The sequence below is a fragment of the Lygodium microphyllum genome, chromosome 14 (genome assembly GCF_053477565.2).
Source record: "Lygodium microphyllum isolate KBCC chromosome 14, Lygodium_microphyllum_v1.1.10, whole genome shotgun sequence".
Taxonomy (NCBI): domain Eukaryota; kingdom Viridiplantae; phylum Streptophyta; class Polypodiopsida; order Schizaeales; family Lygodiaceae; genus Lygodium; species Lygodium microphyllum.
This window is the reverse complement of record NC_141148.1, coordinates 91,875,131-91,894,340: the sequence shown is the minus strand read 5'-3', so window position 1 is coordinate 91,894,340 and position 19,210 is coordinate 91,875,131. Positions and strand designations below refer to the sequence as shown.

The window sequence follows — 19,210 nt, the reverse complement described above, 5'->3', positions numbered from 1 at the left end:
ATTAGTCTAACAGGGACAAAGACTGTCATTATTGTCGTATACATGGACACACAGCAAAGGACTGCCACAAAAAGCAAGCAAACATGAAGGAAAAAGGTAGATAGCATGGCAATTATGCATCTTCCAGTGGTACTCATGATGATCAAATAGATAGGTTATTTGCTATGCAGCATGTTTCCAAGGATATGCCTAGGCAAGGCAAGGATAAAAAGTGGTATATAGACTCAGTCACATCTAATCACAGGACTCCACATTGGTGAGTGGTTTGATGAGTTGATAGTAGGGTCTCATGGATATGTATGCACTAGTAATAACACATAGCATGGTATTCAACATACAGGTGTAGCTCCACTAGTCATGAATGATGGCAAGAAGAAAAGCATGTATGATGTGTTATATGTACCATTGATCACTAAGAATCTACTTGGCTGGTTTGATGAACTGACAATAGGGTCTCATGGATATGTATGCACTAGTGATGACATACAACATGATATTCAACATACAAGTGTGGTTTCACTAGTCATGCATGATGGCAAGAAGAAAAGCCTATATGATGTGTTATATGTACTATCAATCACTAAGAATCTATTATTTGTTGGACAAATGGCAAAGCAGAATCTACAAGTCAGATTCAACATATTGATGTTTTATTGAGTACAAAAATGGCTGCAAATTGATTGCTAAAAGTAAGAGAGATGGTAGGATGTTCACTTTGGATGCATCTATCCCTAAGTTGAAAGTAGCCATGTTTGCCCATGATAATGGAACAGTTAGGGACGTAGAAATCTGGCACATATGCATTGGTCATGTAAATATCCAAAGTACGCTGATCTGGGACATGTATGTTCGGCCTATCAATTTGGAAAACAAGCAAGGTTTCTCTTTATGAGGCATGTTAAAAATAGTTCAAGACCTTTGAGGTTGATACATTTGGATGTATGGGATCCAGTGCATGATGCCTCTTTCGGTGATGCCAAGTATTATGTGTCATTTATCGATGATTTCAACCTATTTACATGGATGTATATCCTGAAGCACAAGGATGAGATGCTTGATGTATTCAAGGATTTTAAGACATGTTGAAAATGAGTTTGGCTGTTACATTTCATGTTTAAGATCTGATGGAGTAGAGAGTATGTATCTAAAGAGTTAGATAGGTACTTTGCAAAATATGGCATAAAAAAGTAACTCACATGCACTTACACACCACAAAAGAATGGTGTGGCAAAGAGAAAGAATCATATTCTTATGGAAGCTACCAAGCAATGCTTAATGAAAAGAACTTGCCAAAGGGTTATTGGGCTGAAACAGTGGTTACTACTATCTATGTATTGAACAGAACACCTATAGCTAGAATTCATGACTTGATTGCGTTTGAGAAATTGTATAGGCACAAACCCGACATCAACCACCTTAAAGTGTTTGGTTGCATTGTTTATGTTCATGTGTTTGATGAGAAAAGAAGGAAATTAGACCCAAAGGCAATAAAGAGTGTCTTTCTTGGATATGCACAAGACAGGAAGACCTATAAGTGTTACAATCTGTCTACTCGAGAAACCTTGATCAACAAGGAGGTAGTATTTGATAAGCATAGTGGTTTTTGATGCACTAGCTAACCCTACTCATGCTGAAAATTATCCTTATGCTAGTACTACAATGAGTGGACCTACATGTGATGGTTCATCTACTATCATAGTCCTTGGACAGGACGATTGCACAGTTATGATTATGCATCCACTGATACGAATATGTCAGTGAGGGGGAGACTAGTTAAAGGCAAAGAAAAGATTTTGAGGATGTTACTAGTCCGCTTATATATGGATATGAGTCACCTGGCAGTGACAGTCTTGACAATGAATTGGGCATACCATTAGTTATGACATCTGGTGTAAGGCAAAGCAAGTATGTGCCACGTCATAAGCGGCAATATATATGACTAAAGTAATAGGATACAAAGAGCCTACGAAGTTTAGTGAGGCAGTTGGAGATAAAAATTGGTGTGATGTTATGGATGAAGAATATGTAGCACTGGTTGAAAATGGCACTTGGAAATTGGTCAATCTGCCTGAGGGCAAAGTACCCATTGGCTATAAATGGGTCTATAAAGTGAAGTGCAAGGCAAATGGTTCATTAGAAATGTATAAAGCTCGACAAGTCGCAAAGGGATATGCATAGCAGTACGGCACGGAATATGAGAAGAAAAATGCAATCTTAATATCTAACTGATGCACAGTCTCCATCCATAATGGGCAGCCAAAGCAACCATAGACCTGTTGATGAAATGTAAGCCTATGAAATGTAAGGCTATTGAAATACCATTGGATCAGAATGTCAAACTAGCAGTTGATGTTGGAAGTAAAATAGAGAATGTCACTATGTATAGACAGATGGTGGATAGCTTGACCTACCTCACTGTCACTTATCCTAATCTGGGTCATGCAGTGAGGCTAATCAACCAGCTCATGCAAATGCCTCGTAAGCCACATTTAGATGTTGTCAAGAGAATCATGCGATACATGAAGGGTATTGCGGATTATAGACTATTCTATAAGCTTGGAAAATCATTTGACTTAACAAGGTATACAAATGCTGATTGGGATGGTTGTGCCTATGATAGAAGATTAACCAATGGTTATGCTTTTAGCCTGGGCAACAGTATGATCAACTGGAATAGTAAGAAGCAGCCGACTATTGCTTTGATTAGCATAGAGGTAGAATACAAGATTACAACCTTAGCGGCATGCGAAGCAATTTTTCTTGTGAAACTACTATATGGTTTGGGTATCCAATTGGGCAACAAAGTCACATTACATTGTGACAATCTAAGTACTGTGACGTTGGCTAGCAACCTTGTCTATCATGCTAGATCCAAACACATAGAGGTTCATTAACATTTTGACAAAGAGATAGTACTTGCTAAACATATTGATCTACTTCATGTGAAGACAAAAGACGAGGTAGTAGACATCTTTACCAAATCACTTGGTAGAGATAAGTTTGTCCACTTCAAGGAGCTACTTGGAGTACAGCAGCTAGCTTGAGCTTGAGGGGGAGTGTTGAGATTCAAGCTCATTTATGTCACCATCACCGACACTAGAGAGCTATAGCTTAGCTGTACTAGACGTGTGTGCCTTAAATAAGTCAGAAAGGTTAACCCTAGTTAGTCAATCATGGTCAGTTGCCAAACCTATCTTCTACATTATCGTTGTAGACTAAGTGTGTAATACATGAATGAATGATAGGAACATGAGAGTACACTGCTTTCTGTTGCAGCTCCATGTCTTTGTCTATCTTTCTCCTCCTCTCTTTTGACAAATAGGATTCAAGTGAGTTGGCAGCTGCTACCTGCTATGTATAGATACTTTCACTCATACTTTTATCCATTGTGGCAAGAGTGAGCGAGTCTATGCAGCATTACTTTCACTCATATTTTATCATTGCAGCAAGAGTGAGCTTAGCCTATGCACCATCGTTTGCTTCTGTGTGTTGTCATACTGACATTCACAATATGTTATTGACATTTTTCCAAAATATGTTTTTGCCATTTTTCCAACCTCATAAGCTTCTACTCAGGAGACACTGCATACCTAGCTAGATGCAGTTGGGGGTGCAGGGTACTACCTCGCAGAAGCTCGTGATGCTGGTATAATTCACAATGCAGGAATTAAGTGGGAATTTGTCCAAAACTTCTTGTGACTTTTGCCATGGAGCAGTGTCAATCTTTCAACACTTTCTTTCATGGCACTGGCATGATGTTGCTCATCAGATGATACATCAATCAAACCTGTCATTCCTTTTACACAACAATCCCAATTTTGAAACCCAGCCTCACTTAACAACAAAGACCAACCTGCAATCAGCATCTCTCCTGCAGCCAGACACAAGGAACAGTATCAAGGATAAGTGACACGACCCAGACAATCTATTGGAATCAGCACAATCAAATATAAAACCACCTCATACAGCCAAACTTGAAACCACTTCAAGGTCTCCACACATGCCTTGGAACCATATACACTGCAATACATGTGTGCCCCACATATTGAACTCCAAACTCGACCAGAAAGCTCCAGGGACTTCTCCAAACTTGGGCCAAGGTAGAGGAGCCTCAATTGTACCACAAATGCAAGCATACTACCCCTACTTCAGTGCGGACTGTGGGCCCAATGTAATTGTTGCATCCAAATTTTCAGACACTACAATCAAGGTGGACAAACACATCCAGATGGGATACATAATGCACATGCTCTACCCTACAGAAATAGGAACATGTTCACAAGAGTAGCAATTAGCAGTTTTTATATGCATACAAATCATCTTCATAGTTGATAAACATCCTTCTTTAGTTTGTGATAAAATGGCTTGACAGCTCACAAAGAGACTATGTTGGAATGACATAAGTTTATCTTTTAATCCCAGGAAACTTCAGAACTCCTAGGAACAATTAAATCGTCTTCACTGTATAGATCAAAACCAAAGTCCACTTGATGACAAAGCTTGGTTAGGCTTTAATAAAGGTGATTATAATTATAATTACCATATCCCATTTGATGATGAAAGCTGATGCTCAAAATGGACCGCTCACTGTTCATGTATGATTATTTGCAGTACTTCAATATAAGAAGATTTGTATATTCAGTTACAGATAAGATCATATGAAAGCCAGGTATTTCTGTTTCTGTCTACAAAACAAAAGGCAATGTTGAGTAACAATACATATTAGGAGCAAAAGAATGAAGTAAATTTGCATAATAGTGGATGATAGGTACTGCTGGTCAGGAAAAACAACACACAGTGGATGGGCTACAAGTTGAAGATGGTGAAATAGGGACCACGATTTGCCAGGTGGTTTTAATGAGATCCTTCACAAATTGCTAGCTTCTGCCTGTATAGCTGACAGGCACTTCCAACAAATTCTGTATAGTTGCATTGCCACTGGAGATATTTGGTATCTTCCAACTGTTCCTGCATTTGATGCATACCTTTACGTATTAAACACACACCACCTCTAGCAAGTCTAGAAATTGATATACTCATTGTAAGAGCCTCTCATTCTGGACCTCCCACCCTGTGTCAAATACTCTAGAGAAACTTGTGGTTAGCCCTAATGAGAACATTTTTCTCTTATCAACTCTGACTGTTCCTTTCTCCTGCAACTCTCAAAATTTGTTTGATCCCTGTGGCCTCAACCCCATGTTTCTCTGCTTATTTGTTTTTCTGCCCCTCTTCTCCAGCTCTAGGAGAGAATGGCCCACATTTCCAGATGTAGCAAAGTTTCCCCAATAGAATTCCCCTCTCTCATCATCCTTACTGGATGACGAGTACTTGTCACCATTTCCATGTGCAATATGATCATTTGCTATACAATCACTGCTGTTATGGGATTCAGCAGAATTAACTGAAATTTGAGGCTCTTCTAGAAGGTATGTAGCAGACATTTTCTGATTCAAAGCTGGATTTCTTGCATCTGCTTGCAGATACTCTCCTAACAAGCTGGTCCCTTTGACCTTTGAGTTTGTTGCTCTTCTAGCTTTAATAAAAGCCTCTAGCTCAGCCCTTAATTTTTCAAGTGCAGAATTCTTTTCCTCCAGCTCCAATTTTGCCTCCATCAATTTCATCTGTACTCTTTCCTCTCTCCAGACCTCTGCCATTTGAAGCATTTTCCGTTCTTCTTCGACCTCTTTTCTGACTTTGACTGACTCGCGCTTCAGCTCTTCAACTCTTGCTTTGTCCTCTCCTATTTCTCTTGCTAGTTCATCACAAACATCTTCAACCAATTCACGAGCTTTCCTTTCCCTCTCAACATCTACCAGAGCTTCTCTCAGAGATTTCTGCACATGCTGAAGCTCTTTTGCAACATTTCTATAATGTATCTCCATCCTTCGTTTTGATATTTTCTCATCTTCAAGTTCCTTTCTGATGGAAACAACAGCCATCCTCACAGTCTCTTCTTGATGTTCCTGCCATAACATCCTCTCTTCAGCCAATTTCTTCCACATGTTCTCAATATCCTCACGATGAGTTTTCTCATCCATTATGAGCTGCTGCATTTGTGAGTTTGTGTGCTCCAACTCCAGACGCAGCTCATGTATCAAAAGCATGCTGGATGCATGTTGCTCCTCGAGATGCTTTACATGATTAATGACTTTGAAAGCTTTACTCGTAGCAATAGACTGACACATATTTCCGTTCTGAGACACCTGCAGAAAATATGCTTTGTTACACAACAAGTTTTGGACATTTTACCAGGTGGGAAAAGGGGCTCTTTTCCCTTGTTTTTCCCTAGAGTGTTCAACATCATGAGCTTCTGCTTGGGAGCCATCACATACCTAGCTAGATGCAGTTGGGGGCACAGGGGCTGCTCGGCCCCACCCGGGCTGGCGGCCCCCTGCCTCCAATGATACCTAGCTAGGTATAGGGTCCCCCCTCGCAGAAGCTAATGATGTTGTTGTAATTCACAATGTGGGAATTATATTGGGATTTTTTCTAAGACATTATGTTACTGCCTATGGTTTAAAACATGTGCCCTGTGCAGATGGTGCTTATCCTGTGATTACCCTCAGATGTACTCGTGAAGCTGCCAGAGATTCCACGTTTACAGGCTCCCCATTGCCCTTTGATACTGATTGTTTGGGTTGCCACGGCTTCCCAACATCTTCTCCGACCTAAGATTAAAGAATTTCTCAGCCATTGCTAACCCACAGATAAAACCATCTAAACAGTTGAACTGAACTTTAACAATCAGGCAATCTCAGCCCCAAACCTTATACACGAAGAAGCTGAATAAAAGCCATACCTCCAGCTGAGATACGAATGCTCTGTCCGTATTCCGGCTAGCAATTGCAGGAAAATGCACACGCAGAATGGAAGGGCTTATATGAGGATTGTCTTTCTGCACGCTTCCAGAGAGGGGGGCATTCTGACACTCCCAGAGGGTTGCAGCGAGCCGCCGAGCCGAAGGAGCAGGGCGCTTTGAGGGGTCAGCATGCTGCAGTTGATCCTGCTGCTGGTGGTTACGATGATAATGATGATCAAGGACCACATTATGCTGCATCAGGTCAAAATATCCGCTGTCCAGGGATGGTGGAAGGGGTTCTTCTGCCATAATTGGATCAGCATCAGATGATCATGAGAATGGAGGACCTCCTGCATGCACAACCATGTCTAGACAGACCCAATTGATGGATGTTTCTGTTGCTCCTGCCACTGCCAAGCACGCTTTGGAGACCCCAATTGCTGCATGTTCCTGCTCCTCCTGCCATTCTCCTCTTCTTCCTTGAACAATCTGTCATGGAATGGCAGCAGTCGACAAAAATCCAATCCATCTGATCTTACAATGCGGGCTCCTTCTCACATACAAAATCACTTGGCCAGCTCACATTCCTGTCGCTTGTCCATGCAATCTCTTTTCCTTCAGATAAGAGCCTACAATTGGGCCCGCCCACATGGGATACACTCTGCTGGGTGGCAGGGCCTTAACCCCATACCAGCCTACTCATTCACAACATCTTTAAGTTACACAAATCACAAAAGTGTGAAGTTCGCACTATCGTGCATTGGAGCATTGCCCTTCTATTCCCGCCTCTTAAAGGATTCAGGCTTCAAAGAATAACATCTTTGAGTTACATGAATCGCAAAAGTGTGAAGTTTGCGCTACCGTGCGTTGGAGCATTGCCCTTCTATTCCTACCTCTTAAAGGATTCAAGCTTCAAAGAAATAGAAAGTTTAGTTGCAAAAGTGATCTAAGGTTGAACTAAATCAAGACCCATTAAGATTTGGGCTAGTACTTGATTGATTACACATCATGCCACCATACCATTGTAAAAGCAAATGCTCTAATATGCAGTGCTGAGAAACTTCTAAATTATAGTGTATGTATGGTTGCTATCAAGGCAAATGTGTGTGTGAATGCCACCCAGCAAGCCTTAAAATTTGACAAGCAAGCCATTGAAAATCAATGTTTAATGTTAAGCCAATTGCAAAATCGAGAAACAAACATCTAAGGTACCAAGCATGTATATATGGTTGGAGGCTAGGGACAACATACATTAAAATTCCCCTCTCATATGGGGCACCTTGGCACCTTCCTAAACATCATATTACAAGATAAAATAAGATAAAGGTTTTGTGTGCTATGGTTGCATTATTAGAAAACTACTAAATTTTTATCAAGCCTAATCAATATGTTTTGTGATTGGCTACTAGAAAAGATAATCCAACATATAGTTAATATGTATATTTGATGTTCTCCTCCCATCCCCTCACTCCATCCAAAAAGAACTTTTTGAGGGCTTTGCACCCTTTGACATGTAATCTACTATACAATTAGTTAAGTATCTCATTCTAAGGTTATCTAAGTCAAACTTAATCAAGTTTGGTTCATGAGGGATACATCAAACTTGAGAAAATAATCTAGTAAAATATTCTCAAAGAGTAGAAGTTCCCAAGTTAATCGAGACTTTAATGGTTGCACATTAATTTTGTAGTTCCAAACTTGTGCCAAAACTCAATGATGTTTTAGAAATGTTGTCACAGTGTATGAGGTCTTAGGCAAATAGTTATTTTTCTAAAAACAATGTCCTATCGACTTATCATCTTAATGTTTTCAAAGAGGCCCAACTACGATGGCCTAATAATTGAAACCTAGCTCATAATTGTGATTACTAGGTGTATCATATGGTTGTAGACTCATCTTCACATGTATTTGTGAAAGTTTAGGCTTTTCCCCACTAGAACACTCGGTTGGTCTTCCAACATCGTAGGATTGTCAAGGAGGATGGCCTATTGTGATCAAGCTTCATTGTTAATTCAGCTTGCCCATGCAACTCTTGCATACTCTCTCAAGTAATAGTTGGAGGGAGGCACTCTCTTGTGGGGGATTCAAGTGTGAATGTCTTATCTCAAAAGGAAAAAAGTTTCTAAGAAATACTTTAGAGGTGAGATACCTCAAATTTGGCTAGTTCATGGTTTTAGATTGAGCTGCACTTCTATCTTAGAATAAAGAGAAGTGTTGCATGAATGAAGTTATTTTCTTCTATTCTCCCTAAAGGTCACCAAAAACTAAAAGATGTTGAAGAATAAAAGAACATAGCAATCCATATGTAAACAATCGACACGCTCTTTTACATCTTGATGCATGGGAACACAATCCATGTGCTCTTGTACCACCATTTACAACAAGTTTGATGTGCAAAGACTCCTCTATGAATTAGCTAAGGAAGAAAGGGACTAGTTTGATGTACAAAGCCTCCTCCCAACAGTTAGCCAACGGAAAGGGACTTAAAGTTGAATAAGCACTTTAGTATTAAATGCTCTTCAAAGGGGATGTTGAATTGTTAAAGCTAGGGCCCCCTAAATCTTCTCAGTTACCTTTCCATTGATTTGTTGACCTAGTCCTATAATCCTTTCATCCTTTTGTATATCATGGGCCACTCTCTAGGCCCTTTATATGGAGAGAGACTCACCAAAGAACAATGCCATGCCCTATTTACAACACATTGCAATTTTCTTTGTTCACATAATGATGAATCCTATCTCCACTTGTGGCATTGCTTACCTTGTCTCATGCTATGTTGAAGAAGACTTGAGTACTTAAATGACAACCCCATTCCCTCCCTCCTATTATCTTTCTCTTCATGCCTCAAACCTCATTTTCCTTCTTGGCCACATTTTGGACACGTGTAAATGTATTGCTTCTTGATTCTTTACATGCTTTCAAAGTACAAAGGTGTCATGACAACAGGTGAAACAACTTCTCCCTTGCTAGAGCTTTGAGACTACATCTTCTTGTACTAAGTCCTTGATCTCCACTACCCCTAAAATTTTGTATTTCAATAATTTATCCACAATTTTATAGAACTAAAAATGTTCAAACATTGAAACCTCACTCTTTTCTCCCAACAAGAGCTCCATGATATTTTTGTTGGACTTTTCGAATCGACTTTCTTATGTAAGATGCTTAGGTTGACTAAACTATATGGATAAATTTATAAATTATGCCCCTCTAAACTTCACAAATATTTAGAAACTAGTTTCTTTTGCTTTAGAGTCAAATCAACCAACAAAATGCTTCTCAAGCTCCAACATAATACATAACTCTTTTTTCTAGCCTTTTGTGATTAAGCTTGTTTATTTCATTTCTAATTCCAAAATGAAGCATTAAAAGTTATCTTCCCCAAAGGGAAACTCTTATTTTGTTTGGCTATCATAAAGAAACATGTAGAAGGTCTAATCAATATAGAAGATGAAGCACCAAACCAAGATGGGTGCCTATGAACCTCTCACATACAAAAGGCTATTATGAAGGTGACTACACCCTATGACTACCAAAAATTATACTAGAGAATCCTTGAGTGACTAATCAAACAATCAAAAAGGAAGAAGCCATGAAGCACAAGTTGAATAGCAAAGGGTAGAGAGGTAGTACCCCCTACAGCATAAAGCACAATACCAATTCCTTACACAAAACTTGAAAAGAAGATAATACAAAAGCAAACACTAGTATACAAGGCTAAATCTTCACATGTGGCACTATCATCTTCAACATAGGTATCAAAACTAAGGGAAGCCATGACTATTGTGAAAGAGGACCTGAAGGAACCAGACAATAATGCTAGCACAACTCAAGAGCAATTTGACAAGCCTTAGCCTTTTAACAATAAGAAAGTAAGAAAATATTTTTTTTTGAAATCCCAAACCTCTTTCTAGATTAAAGAGAAGTTATGAAAAGTAATATGTATTCAACATGCCTAAACATGTATATAAGTAGACTTAAAGACTTAAGTTGGGCTTGTTCCAAAAGAATTTACATGTCTCAATTGGGAAAGAGATTATCAAGATAAAGGGTAAGATAGAATCTGAGCATCTATTCTTGAAAAAGTAGTATGCATGTAGATTGGATTTAACATAAATATTATAGTAGAAATACGACAAAAGCAAAGAACCAAAGCACCTTAGAATATAACCCTAACTATGTAGCTTCAACTTCAATTAGGTTGATGGCTTCATGCATGACAATATTGTGTACCAAGATGACTATGTGAATAAATAAAATGGTATGATAAAGACAAAAAATATCATGCATATCAAGACCTCATCAAGGAAGGAGATGACTCTTAGAAGTTGATGCTAGATGGTAGATTAGAGACTATTGTATTTTATATTACATTTCCTGTTTTTAGGTTGATCATTGTGGGCTTGAGTCAAAGCTTCCCCTATAAGGTAGACTCAAGGAGTTCAATGTTGAGATATCGAGCTCCACTCGTGATATGCCAGGGTGACCGTTGTGCATTTATGTCACCGACGTGTCAGTTGCAGATGCGGTTGGTACACCGCCCATGAATAATAGCTACATGATAGCTATCCTTATCTACTCTAGTTCGTGGCTCAGTTAGTATGCCACCTTAGTTAGTTGAGTTTGGTTTGAGACCCATATATAGGGTTCTTCTATTTCTTTGTATGAGAGTTCTTTTTGGCTTACACAAAAACTAAGAAGAGGAAAACTGTTTTCAGCCTCCACCTCTGTGTGTATTCCCCCATTGTGCAAGCAAGAAAGCTACAAGTGAGACTCCTTCCTTCTCTCCCACAATCGTGACATGGTATCAGAGCCTTGTTCGTGGTAAGGATCTCAAGAAAGAAAGCCAAGCTCGCGGTGTTCTGGTAAGAGGAGCAGTGTTGCTTTCATTTTCTATTTTGGGAGCAAATCTCTGCAGGTAGCACAGCCGGAAAGTGCAGGAGTGCATTGTCTCAGGTTGAGACGCCCTTCGTGGTGAAGCAAGAGGGCAGTATATGCTGCGGGCAAGGGCTTTAGCCCTTGATGACCTTGTTTTTTTCATTTGAGGCCATTTCGAGGCTTGTTTTGGAGGCGGAAGTTTTCTACACGCACTCAAGAAAAGGCCCAGTTTTATGCTGTGCAGCCACTGTTCTACAGGTCGGTGAAAAGTTACTATAGAAATTGCATCGTATGCTTGTGCGCAGAGACATTGGGAGTTACAGAATCATCCCTGTTGCCTGTTGATGCAAAATCGTCACTAGGAAGTGACTGTGTGGTCAAATACCACTTTCGTCAGTTTTGCAGATTTGCCTTTGTGAGGCTGAAGCTGTGTTCTTTGCAGTGACAGAATTTTTTGCAGTGTTCTGTAATGGCGTTTGATTCTCTCTCACAGATTGTCACTGAAAAGCTTGACAAGAACAACTTCCAAGCATGGAAGTTTAGAATGACGAATTTCTTTATAGGAAAAGGATATTGGGAATTTGTTGGAGGAAATGAAGAAGAACCAGTTCTTCCTGATGTTCCCAATCAACAGCAAATGCATGCATTTAAAGCATGGCATGAGAGAGCCATGAAAGTTATGTACTGGCTGTCTATCAGCATTTCAGATTCTATGATTGTGCATATTCAAGATGCAAGTATGCCAAAGGAGGCATGGGATACTTTGTCAAAAATGTATAGCACAAATACGCAAGCCAGGAAAATGCAGCTCAAGCAAGAGTTGCACAATGTGCAAAGAGAAAATATGAGCATCAATGACTATCACATGAAGGTGAAGAAGATTGTAGATGCACTTGCTTCCATTAGATCGCCAGTGGAAGATGATGATTTAGTTTCTGTGACCTTGAATGGTCTAGGAAAGGATTATGCACAGTTCCGAACATCCATTTCTGTCCGTGAAAGATTTCCTGATTTTGAGGAGTTGATTGCTCTTCTAATTTCTAAGGAGCAGAGAAATGGTGGTGCATCTTCTTCAGGAGGAACTTCAAAAGAAGCTGTCTTCTACTCAAATGCTGGAAGAGGTAGAGGCAGAGGTAGAGGAGGCCGATTTGGAGGCCGTGGTAGAAATCAGAATATGCAGCAAACTCAAGAAAACCAGTCCTATGGAGGAGGACGTGGTAACTCTAGAGGCAGGGGGAGCCAGAGAGGTCGTGGTGGATGGCAAAGAGACCAAAATGCAAACAGTAATGTTGAATGCTACTACTATGGTAAAATGGGTCATATGGCTAAAGACTGCTATAAAAAGCAGAATGACATCATGAATGGAAAACTACAACAAGGAAATTATGCATCTTCTAGTAGACAGGGTGATGACAGAAATGAACATTTGTTTATGGTGCAGCACATGAATAATTCTGTGACAAGTGCAGAAGAAAGCAACGATGTATGGTATGTTGACTCAGGTGCGTCAAACCACATGACAGGTCATGCAGAATTTGATGGAGGATGCAAGGAAAATGGAAAAACCAGGATTTGTGGAGACTGGTGATGATACTGCACATCCTATTGTACAGATTGGAAAATTTCCTTTGTCTATGCAGGATGGGAAAAAGAAATACCTGTCAGATATATTTCATGTCCCGAATATCACCAAGAATCTGGTTTCTATTGGTCAAATGGTTGAGCAGGGCTTGCAGGTCAGATTTAATCCTCATGGATGCTTTGTTGAGGATATGAAAAATAAAGGTCGCTTGATAGCAAAAGGAAAGAAGAAGGGCAGAATGTTTACATTGGATGCAGACATGTCTGAATTGAGTGCAGCAATGTTTGCACATGGGACCGGTGTAGTTGCAGATATTGATATCTGGCATAAACTCATTGGTCATGTTAATGTACAGCGACTTAAATCAATGCAGGCCCAAAATATTGTTGCAGGATTGCCCAAATTCAAGGTTGCAAAAATACATAAGGTATGTGAAGCTTGCCAGTTTGGAAAATAGGCAAGGAAACCATTTCCTAGACATGTTCAAGAGAGTAAGAAGCCATTGGAATTAATCCACTCTGATGTGTGGACTACTAAAGCTGCATCTCTTGGAGGCTGTCATTATTTTGTCAGTTTTATTGATGACTATAGCAGAAAAGTTTGGGTGTATTTTATGAAAAAGAAAAGTGAAGTTTTTGGGCATTTCAAAACTCTTAAAGCTATGGTTGAAAAAGAAACAGGCCTGCAGATAAAATGCCTAAGGTCAGATGGAAGGGGAGAGTACCTCTCAAAAGAGTTTGCAAGGTTCCTGCAGGAGCATGGCATAAAGCAGCAATATTCATGCAGTCATACCCCACAACAAAATGGAATTGCAGAAAGAAAAAATAGGCATATTGGAGAGGTATCTCGTGCCATGCTCAACGAAAAAGACTTGCCAGATTTTTATTGGGCTGAGGCAGTTGCTACAGCAGTCTACATAATGAACAGGACTCCCACTGCAGCAATACATGGCATGACTCCAGAGGAGATGTATACTGGTAGGAAACCAAATATTTCTCATTTGAAAATTTTTGGTTGCATTGCCTATGTACATGTGCCAGATGAGTTGAGATCCAAGTTGGATCCAAAAGCTGAGAAGTGCATCTTTATTGGTTACTCTCTGCAGCAAAAAGGGTATAGATGCTATAACCCTTCTACTCGTAAGTTTACAGTGAGCAGAGATGTTTTTGATGAGATGAGTAGCTGGTATAAACCAGTAAATGTGATTGATGATGTAGATGCACAAAACGGTAATGCTGCACAGAATTCACAACAGCAGTCACAAAATATTAGTGGACCTGGAGCGTCCTCTAGCAGTGGTTCACATTCTTCGCCATGGACAGGAAGATTGAGATCAGGAGAATCTTCTCAAAGTAATGCAGATAGTGGTATTCAGGTATCACGAAAAGGAAAAGAGAAGGTAGATCAGCCCATGTTTGATGTGAATGCAGGTCACTCTTATGTGGATGGTGAATCCAGTGGCTCAGAACAGAGCATTGATGATGAGTTGGGTATTCCTTCTATTGTTACACCTGGAGTAAGGAAGACCAGGGATGTTTTGAGAGCACCTGGGAGTGAACCTATTTTTTGCAGGTCTATGAGAGCTAGGTATCCTGTGGATAGGCTGAAATATGATGGATTTACAGCCATTCACTATGCATATATGGTCAAAGTGATACAGGAACCAGAACCCACTTCTTTTGAGCAAGCCATGGGAAAAGAAAAATGGGAGAAAGCCATGGATGAAGAAATGGATGCCTTGGAAGCAAATGCTACATGGGAATTGGTACCTTTTCCTAAAGGTAAGAATGCAATTGGCTGTAAGTGGGTTTATAAGGTGAAGCACAATGCAGATGGTTCTGTGAACAGATACAAGGCAAGATTAGTAGTCAAGGGGTATGCACAAACATATGGCATTGACTATGAAGAAACATTCAGTCCGGTTGCAAGGATGGCAACCGTAAGAGCAATCATTGCTATGGCTGCATCAAAGGGATGGTCTTTACATCAGATGGATGTAAAGAATGCCTTCTTGCATGGTGATTTGCAAGAAGAGGTCTATATGGAGCAGCCACCAGGTTATGTGCATGCTATTCATCCTGAGTTTGTTTGCAGGTTGAAGAAAGCCTTGTATGGCTTGAAGCAAGCACCTAGAGCATGGTCTGACAAGATAGGACAGTATCTTGTCACTATTGGCTTTCAGATTTCCAAGGCAGATTTCTCACTTTATGTGAGAAAAACAGAGAAATATATTATGCTACTTGTCATTTATGTTGATGATTTGATTATGACAGGTGACAGTGATAAAGATATCCTTCATGTGAAAATGCTATTGAAGCAGAAGTTTGAGATGAAGGATTTGGGAGAGCTGCGTTATTTCTTGGCATTGAGGTGATTAGATCACCAAGTGGGATACAGCTCTTGCAGAGGCAGTATGAATTGGACATGCTGTCCAAATATGGGATGACAAGTTGTAAGCCTATTTCAGTTCCTTTGGAGCAGAATGTGAAGCTGAGCACAGATGCAGGTGAGCTTCTGGAAGACCCTACTATGTACAGACGAATAGTAGGAAGCTTGATTTATATGACTATTACCAGGCCAGATTTGAGCTATGCTGTTGGACTGGTAAGTCAGTTTATGCAGGCTCTAAGGAAACCGCATTTGGATGCGGCTAGACGCATACTCAGGTATGTGAAGTCCACATTGCAGTATGGACTATTTTATGATACTAGGGTTCAGATACAGTTACATGGATACACTGATGCTGATTGGGCTGGTAGCATTTCTGATAGACGATCTACCAGTGGATATGTATTCTCTTTTGGGAGTGCTGCAGTCACTTGCAGCAGCAAGAAACAGCCTACAGTGGCCTTGTCGAGCACAGAGGTTGAGTACAGGGGTGCAGCAATGGCTGCATGTGAGGTAGCTTGGTTGCATAAGCTACTTTATGATATGCATCAGTCTACAGATGGGCCAGTTGTCATTTGTTGTGACAACATGAGTAGTATACACTTGGAAAATAACACAGTCTATCATGCTAGAACAAAGCACATTGAGGTGCATTATCACTATGTGCGGGAGAGGGTTTTACTAGGTCTTATTGATCTAGTTTATGTCAGCACAGAGGATCAGGTAGCTGACATATTTATGAAGGCATTGGGCGCAGAGAAGCTGCGCAAGTTTAGATACCTGCTTGGTGTGCAGGAACTGGGATTGAGCTCGAGGGGGAGTGTTGAGATATCGAGCTCCACTCGTGATATGCCAGGGTGACCGTTGTGCATTTATGTCACCGACGTGTCAGTTGCAAATGCGGTTGGTACATCGCCCATGAATAATAGCTACATGATAGCTATCATTATCTACTCTTGTTTGTGGCTCAGTTAGTATGCCACCTTAGTTAGTTGAGTTTGGTTTGAGACCCATATATAGGGTTCTTCTATTTCTTTGTATGAGAGTTCTTTTTGGCTTACACAAAAACTAAGAAGAGGAAAACTGTTTTCAGCCTCCACCTCTGTGTGTATTCCCCCATTGTGCAAGCAAGAAAGCTACAAGTGAGACTCCTTCCTTCTCTCCCACAATCGTGACATTCAAGGTATATTTAGGCCTTAGAGTACACCAGACTTTGGGATCATTGGAATGTATATTTAGGCCCAGGTGAGAGAGCACTAGAAATGTTGAAAATTAAACATTTTGTTGAAATTTTACGAAGAGATTTTGGGATAGAAATAAAAAATGACTCTTCATCTCAAGATCCTAGGTTGACTGAAGAGAAGAAAGGAAAAAGTGCCATAAATTATATTCTTTTAGAAAATCAAAAAGAGGAAAAGAAATTTGTTGATATAATGCTTGTAATTAAAAGAAGGAGAGATGCTGATAGAAATGAACCTGAAACTAGTAAGGCTAGTTAGGAAAGAGGAAGAAAAACAAAGAGAAGAGAGAAGAGAGAAGAGAGAAGAGAGAAGAGAGAAGAGAGAAGAGAGAAGAGAGAAGAAAATAAATCGAGAGTGCCTAGAAAACATTATCATGCTGCTAATATTCCATTGGGAGAAGGAGAGAGTGACTATGACCTTAAAAGGGATATGATGAGTAAGAAAGTTGATATATCTTTTGCCAATTGCTAATAGAGTTATGCCCTAATATGAGAAGACAATGGAAGAAATTAGTAAATTCAAAGTATAAGGAAAAAAAATAAAGGAACAGTGAGAGTTTTGAGTGTTGAAGAATTGTCTGATATTTGTCCTATTGTGGATGCTTGGCATAAGAATCAAAACATAGGTGAAGCATATGTTGATGGAGGAGCACAAATTAGTGTGATTACTCAGGCTTATGTAAAAAAGTTTGGACTTCGAATTATTGAAGGGTCTAAGTTTCGAATCAGGCTTGTAATCATGCTAAAGTGAGGTGCTTAGATATCATTCATAATTTGGAAGTGAAGGTTTGTGTGTGTCAACAAAAATTGATTGTCATATTGTGCTAGCAGTCTTGGGAGCTTTTTCACTTATATTGGGTGCCTTGGCTTAGGAAAGCAAGATCAATTCAATATTGGGGAAAAGGAATCGTACCAATTTATGACCGAAGGGGAGTAGCAAAGAAATTGGATATGTCTTCGAGAAAGGAACTGGTGAATGAGAATAACAGTGAAGAGGAAGAAGATGATGATGAAGAGAATGATAGCTCTAATGAGGAAGAGGATTGTGCGGATGAGAGCTCAGAGAGTGATTCTGATCGGGAGGTATCATCTATTGCACTTGAGTTAGTTAGTCTTGAAGACGGTGCACATTAGATGCTCAAAGGTGGTAGGTGCATTAGTCAACCCAAATGTTGTAACTATGTAAGCAAATATGCCCCATTTTGTGGTGAATGTTGTCTTGTGTCTATTGTTAGGGTGCACCTGAACTTGGTGATAGCTTGAGAACCTGTCTAGGATACTATAGGCTTCTTTTCCCACTACTCTCTTGAGCATGTGCTCTGTGTAGGGCAATGGATAATTGGCTCTCTTAGTCGCGGCATTGACTTTTTTGTAGTTTATGCACACTCGAATGTTTCCATTCTTTTTTAGGACAATCACAATGGGTGATACCTAGTCCATGTGCTCAATCTCATAGATGAATCCAACCTTCAATAGCTTATCAATCTCTTCCTTGAAATTGTGAGCATGCTTTGAATTCATCATGTAAGGTTGCTACTTTATTGGTGTTGCATCACGAGTCATTGGAATGTTATGCATTACAACTCTCAGATTGACTCCTTTGAGTTTATCTAAGGACCATGCAAACACATCTATGTACTCTCACAAGAGAGCAACAAGATCAACCTCTTAAACTTGCTCAATCAAGTCAGTAGCTCCCTATAAACATAGGTCAAGGCTTCTCCCTTTTCCCTGCTAAGTTGACTTCCTTGACTTTGGTAGGCCCTTCTATCAATTTTCTTGCCTATCCTTGCCTCTTTGCTCCCAACAAGATCACTATTATATCTCCCTTCTTGAATTCAGTGAAGTACTTGGTTAGCTCCTCGCACCTCCTTTGTTGTTGGGCCTTCGATCCCTTTGGCTATCCTCTCTTTTTCTCCTTCAACTATCTATGCCTTGGACTGACAACTCCCCCTTGGTGCGTTTGGTTGTAGGTGGTTGGGGCATCTCTGGATCGGTCTCGAAGATTTTGATTCTAAGCTAAACTTGCAACCCTCACAAGAGGAGGGAGTCTCCCCTAGAAGTTGTAGCTTTGAGGTTGATTTTGTTTGAAAGAGGTGTGACACTAGGCTAGACTAGCCTTGCTTGATCATAGTCTATCACATGAGTGATCCAACCAAGTGTAATCGCATTAAGGTCTGAAGACTCCTGTTTCAATTCTAAAAGTGTTGGCTCTCCATGACTTGGAGTCTACTCTTATTTGTTCGATCACTTGGCCATCTGTGATGTACCCTATCATCTCGGCATCTTCTTCTCTTTGCTCGTTTGAGGAGGAGCAATCCTCATA

At 40.1% G+C, this 19,210-nt stretch overlaps 1 protein-coding gene and 1 long non-coding RNA gene across 2 annotated transcripts; both read right to left on the bottom strand.

The window, feature by feature from the left end:
• Positions 1-2,890: 2,890 nt before the first annotated feature.
• LOC148025853 (uncharacterized) lies at positions 2,891-4,679 on the bottom strand. Its single transcript, XR_015693162.1, has 2 exons — positions 4,541-4,679; positions 2,891-3,871 (listed from the first exon to the last, which is right to left on the bottom strand). It is a non-coding gene; the product is annotated as an uncharacterized LOC148025853 (long non-coding RNA).
• Positions 4,597-7,489, bottom strand: LOC148025852 (uncharacterized protein At5g41620-like). Its single transcript, XM_087693114.1, has 3 exons — positions 6,800-7,489; positions 6,561-6,668; positions 4,597-6,203 (listed from the first exon to the last, which is right to left on the bottom strand). The coding sequence occupies exons 1-3, from the start codon at positions 7,106-7,108 to the stop codon at positions 5,163-5,165; spliced, it is 1,458 nt and encodes a 485-aa protein (XP_087549240.1). The 5' UTR covers positions 7,109-7,489; the 3' UTR covers positions 4,597-5,162.
• Between the last annotated feature and the right edge of the window lie 11,721 nt (positions 7,490-19,210).

What these genes read in the sequence shown, in the direction of transcription:
- LOC148025852 (XM_087693114.1), bottom strand. Translation starts at nt 7,108, where the DNA reads ATGGCAGAAGAACCCCTTCCACCATCCCTGGACAGCGGATATTTTGAC. An exon ending in CATTCGTATCTCAGCTGGAG is followed by an intron (nt 6,669 to 6,799) that starts GTATGGCTTTTA and finishes CTTTAATCTTAG; the next exon opens with GTCGGAGAAGATGTTGGGAA. An exon ending in CTTCACGAGTACATCTGAGG is followed by an intron (nt 6,204 to 6,560) that starts GTAATCACAGGA and finishes TATTTTCTGCAG; the next exon opens with GTGTCTCAGAACGGAAATAT.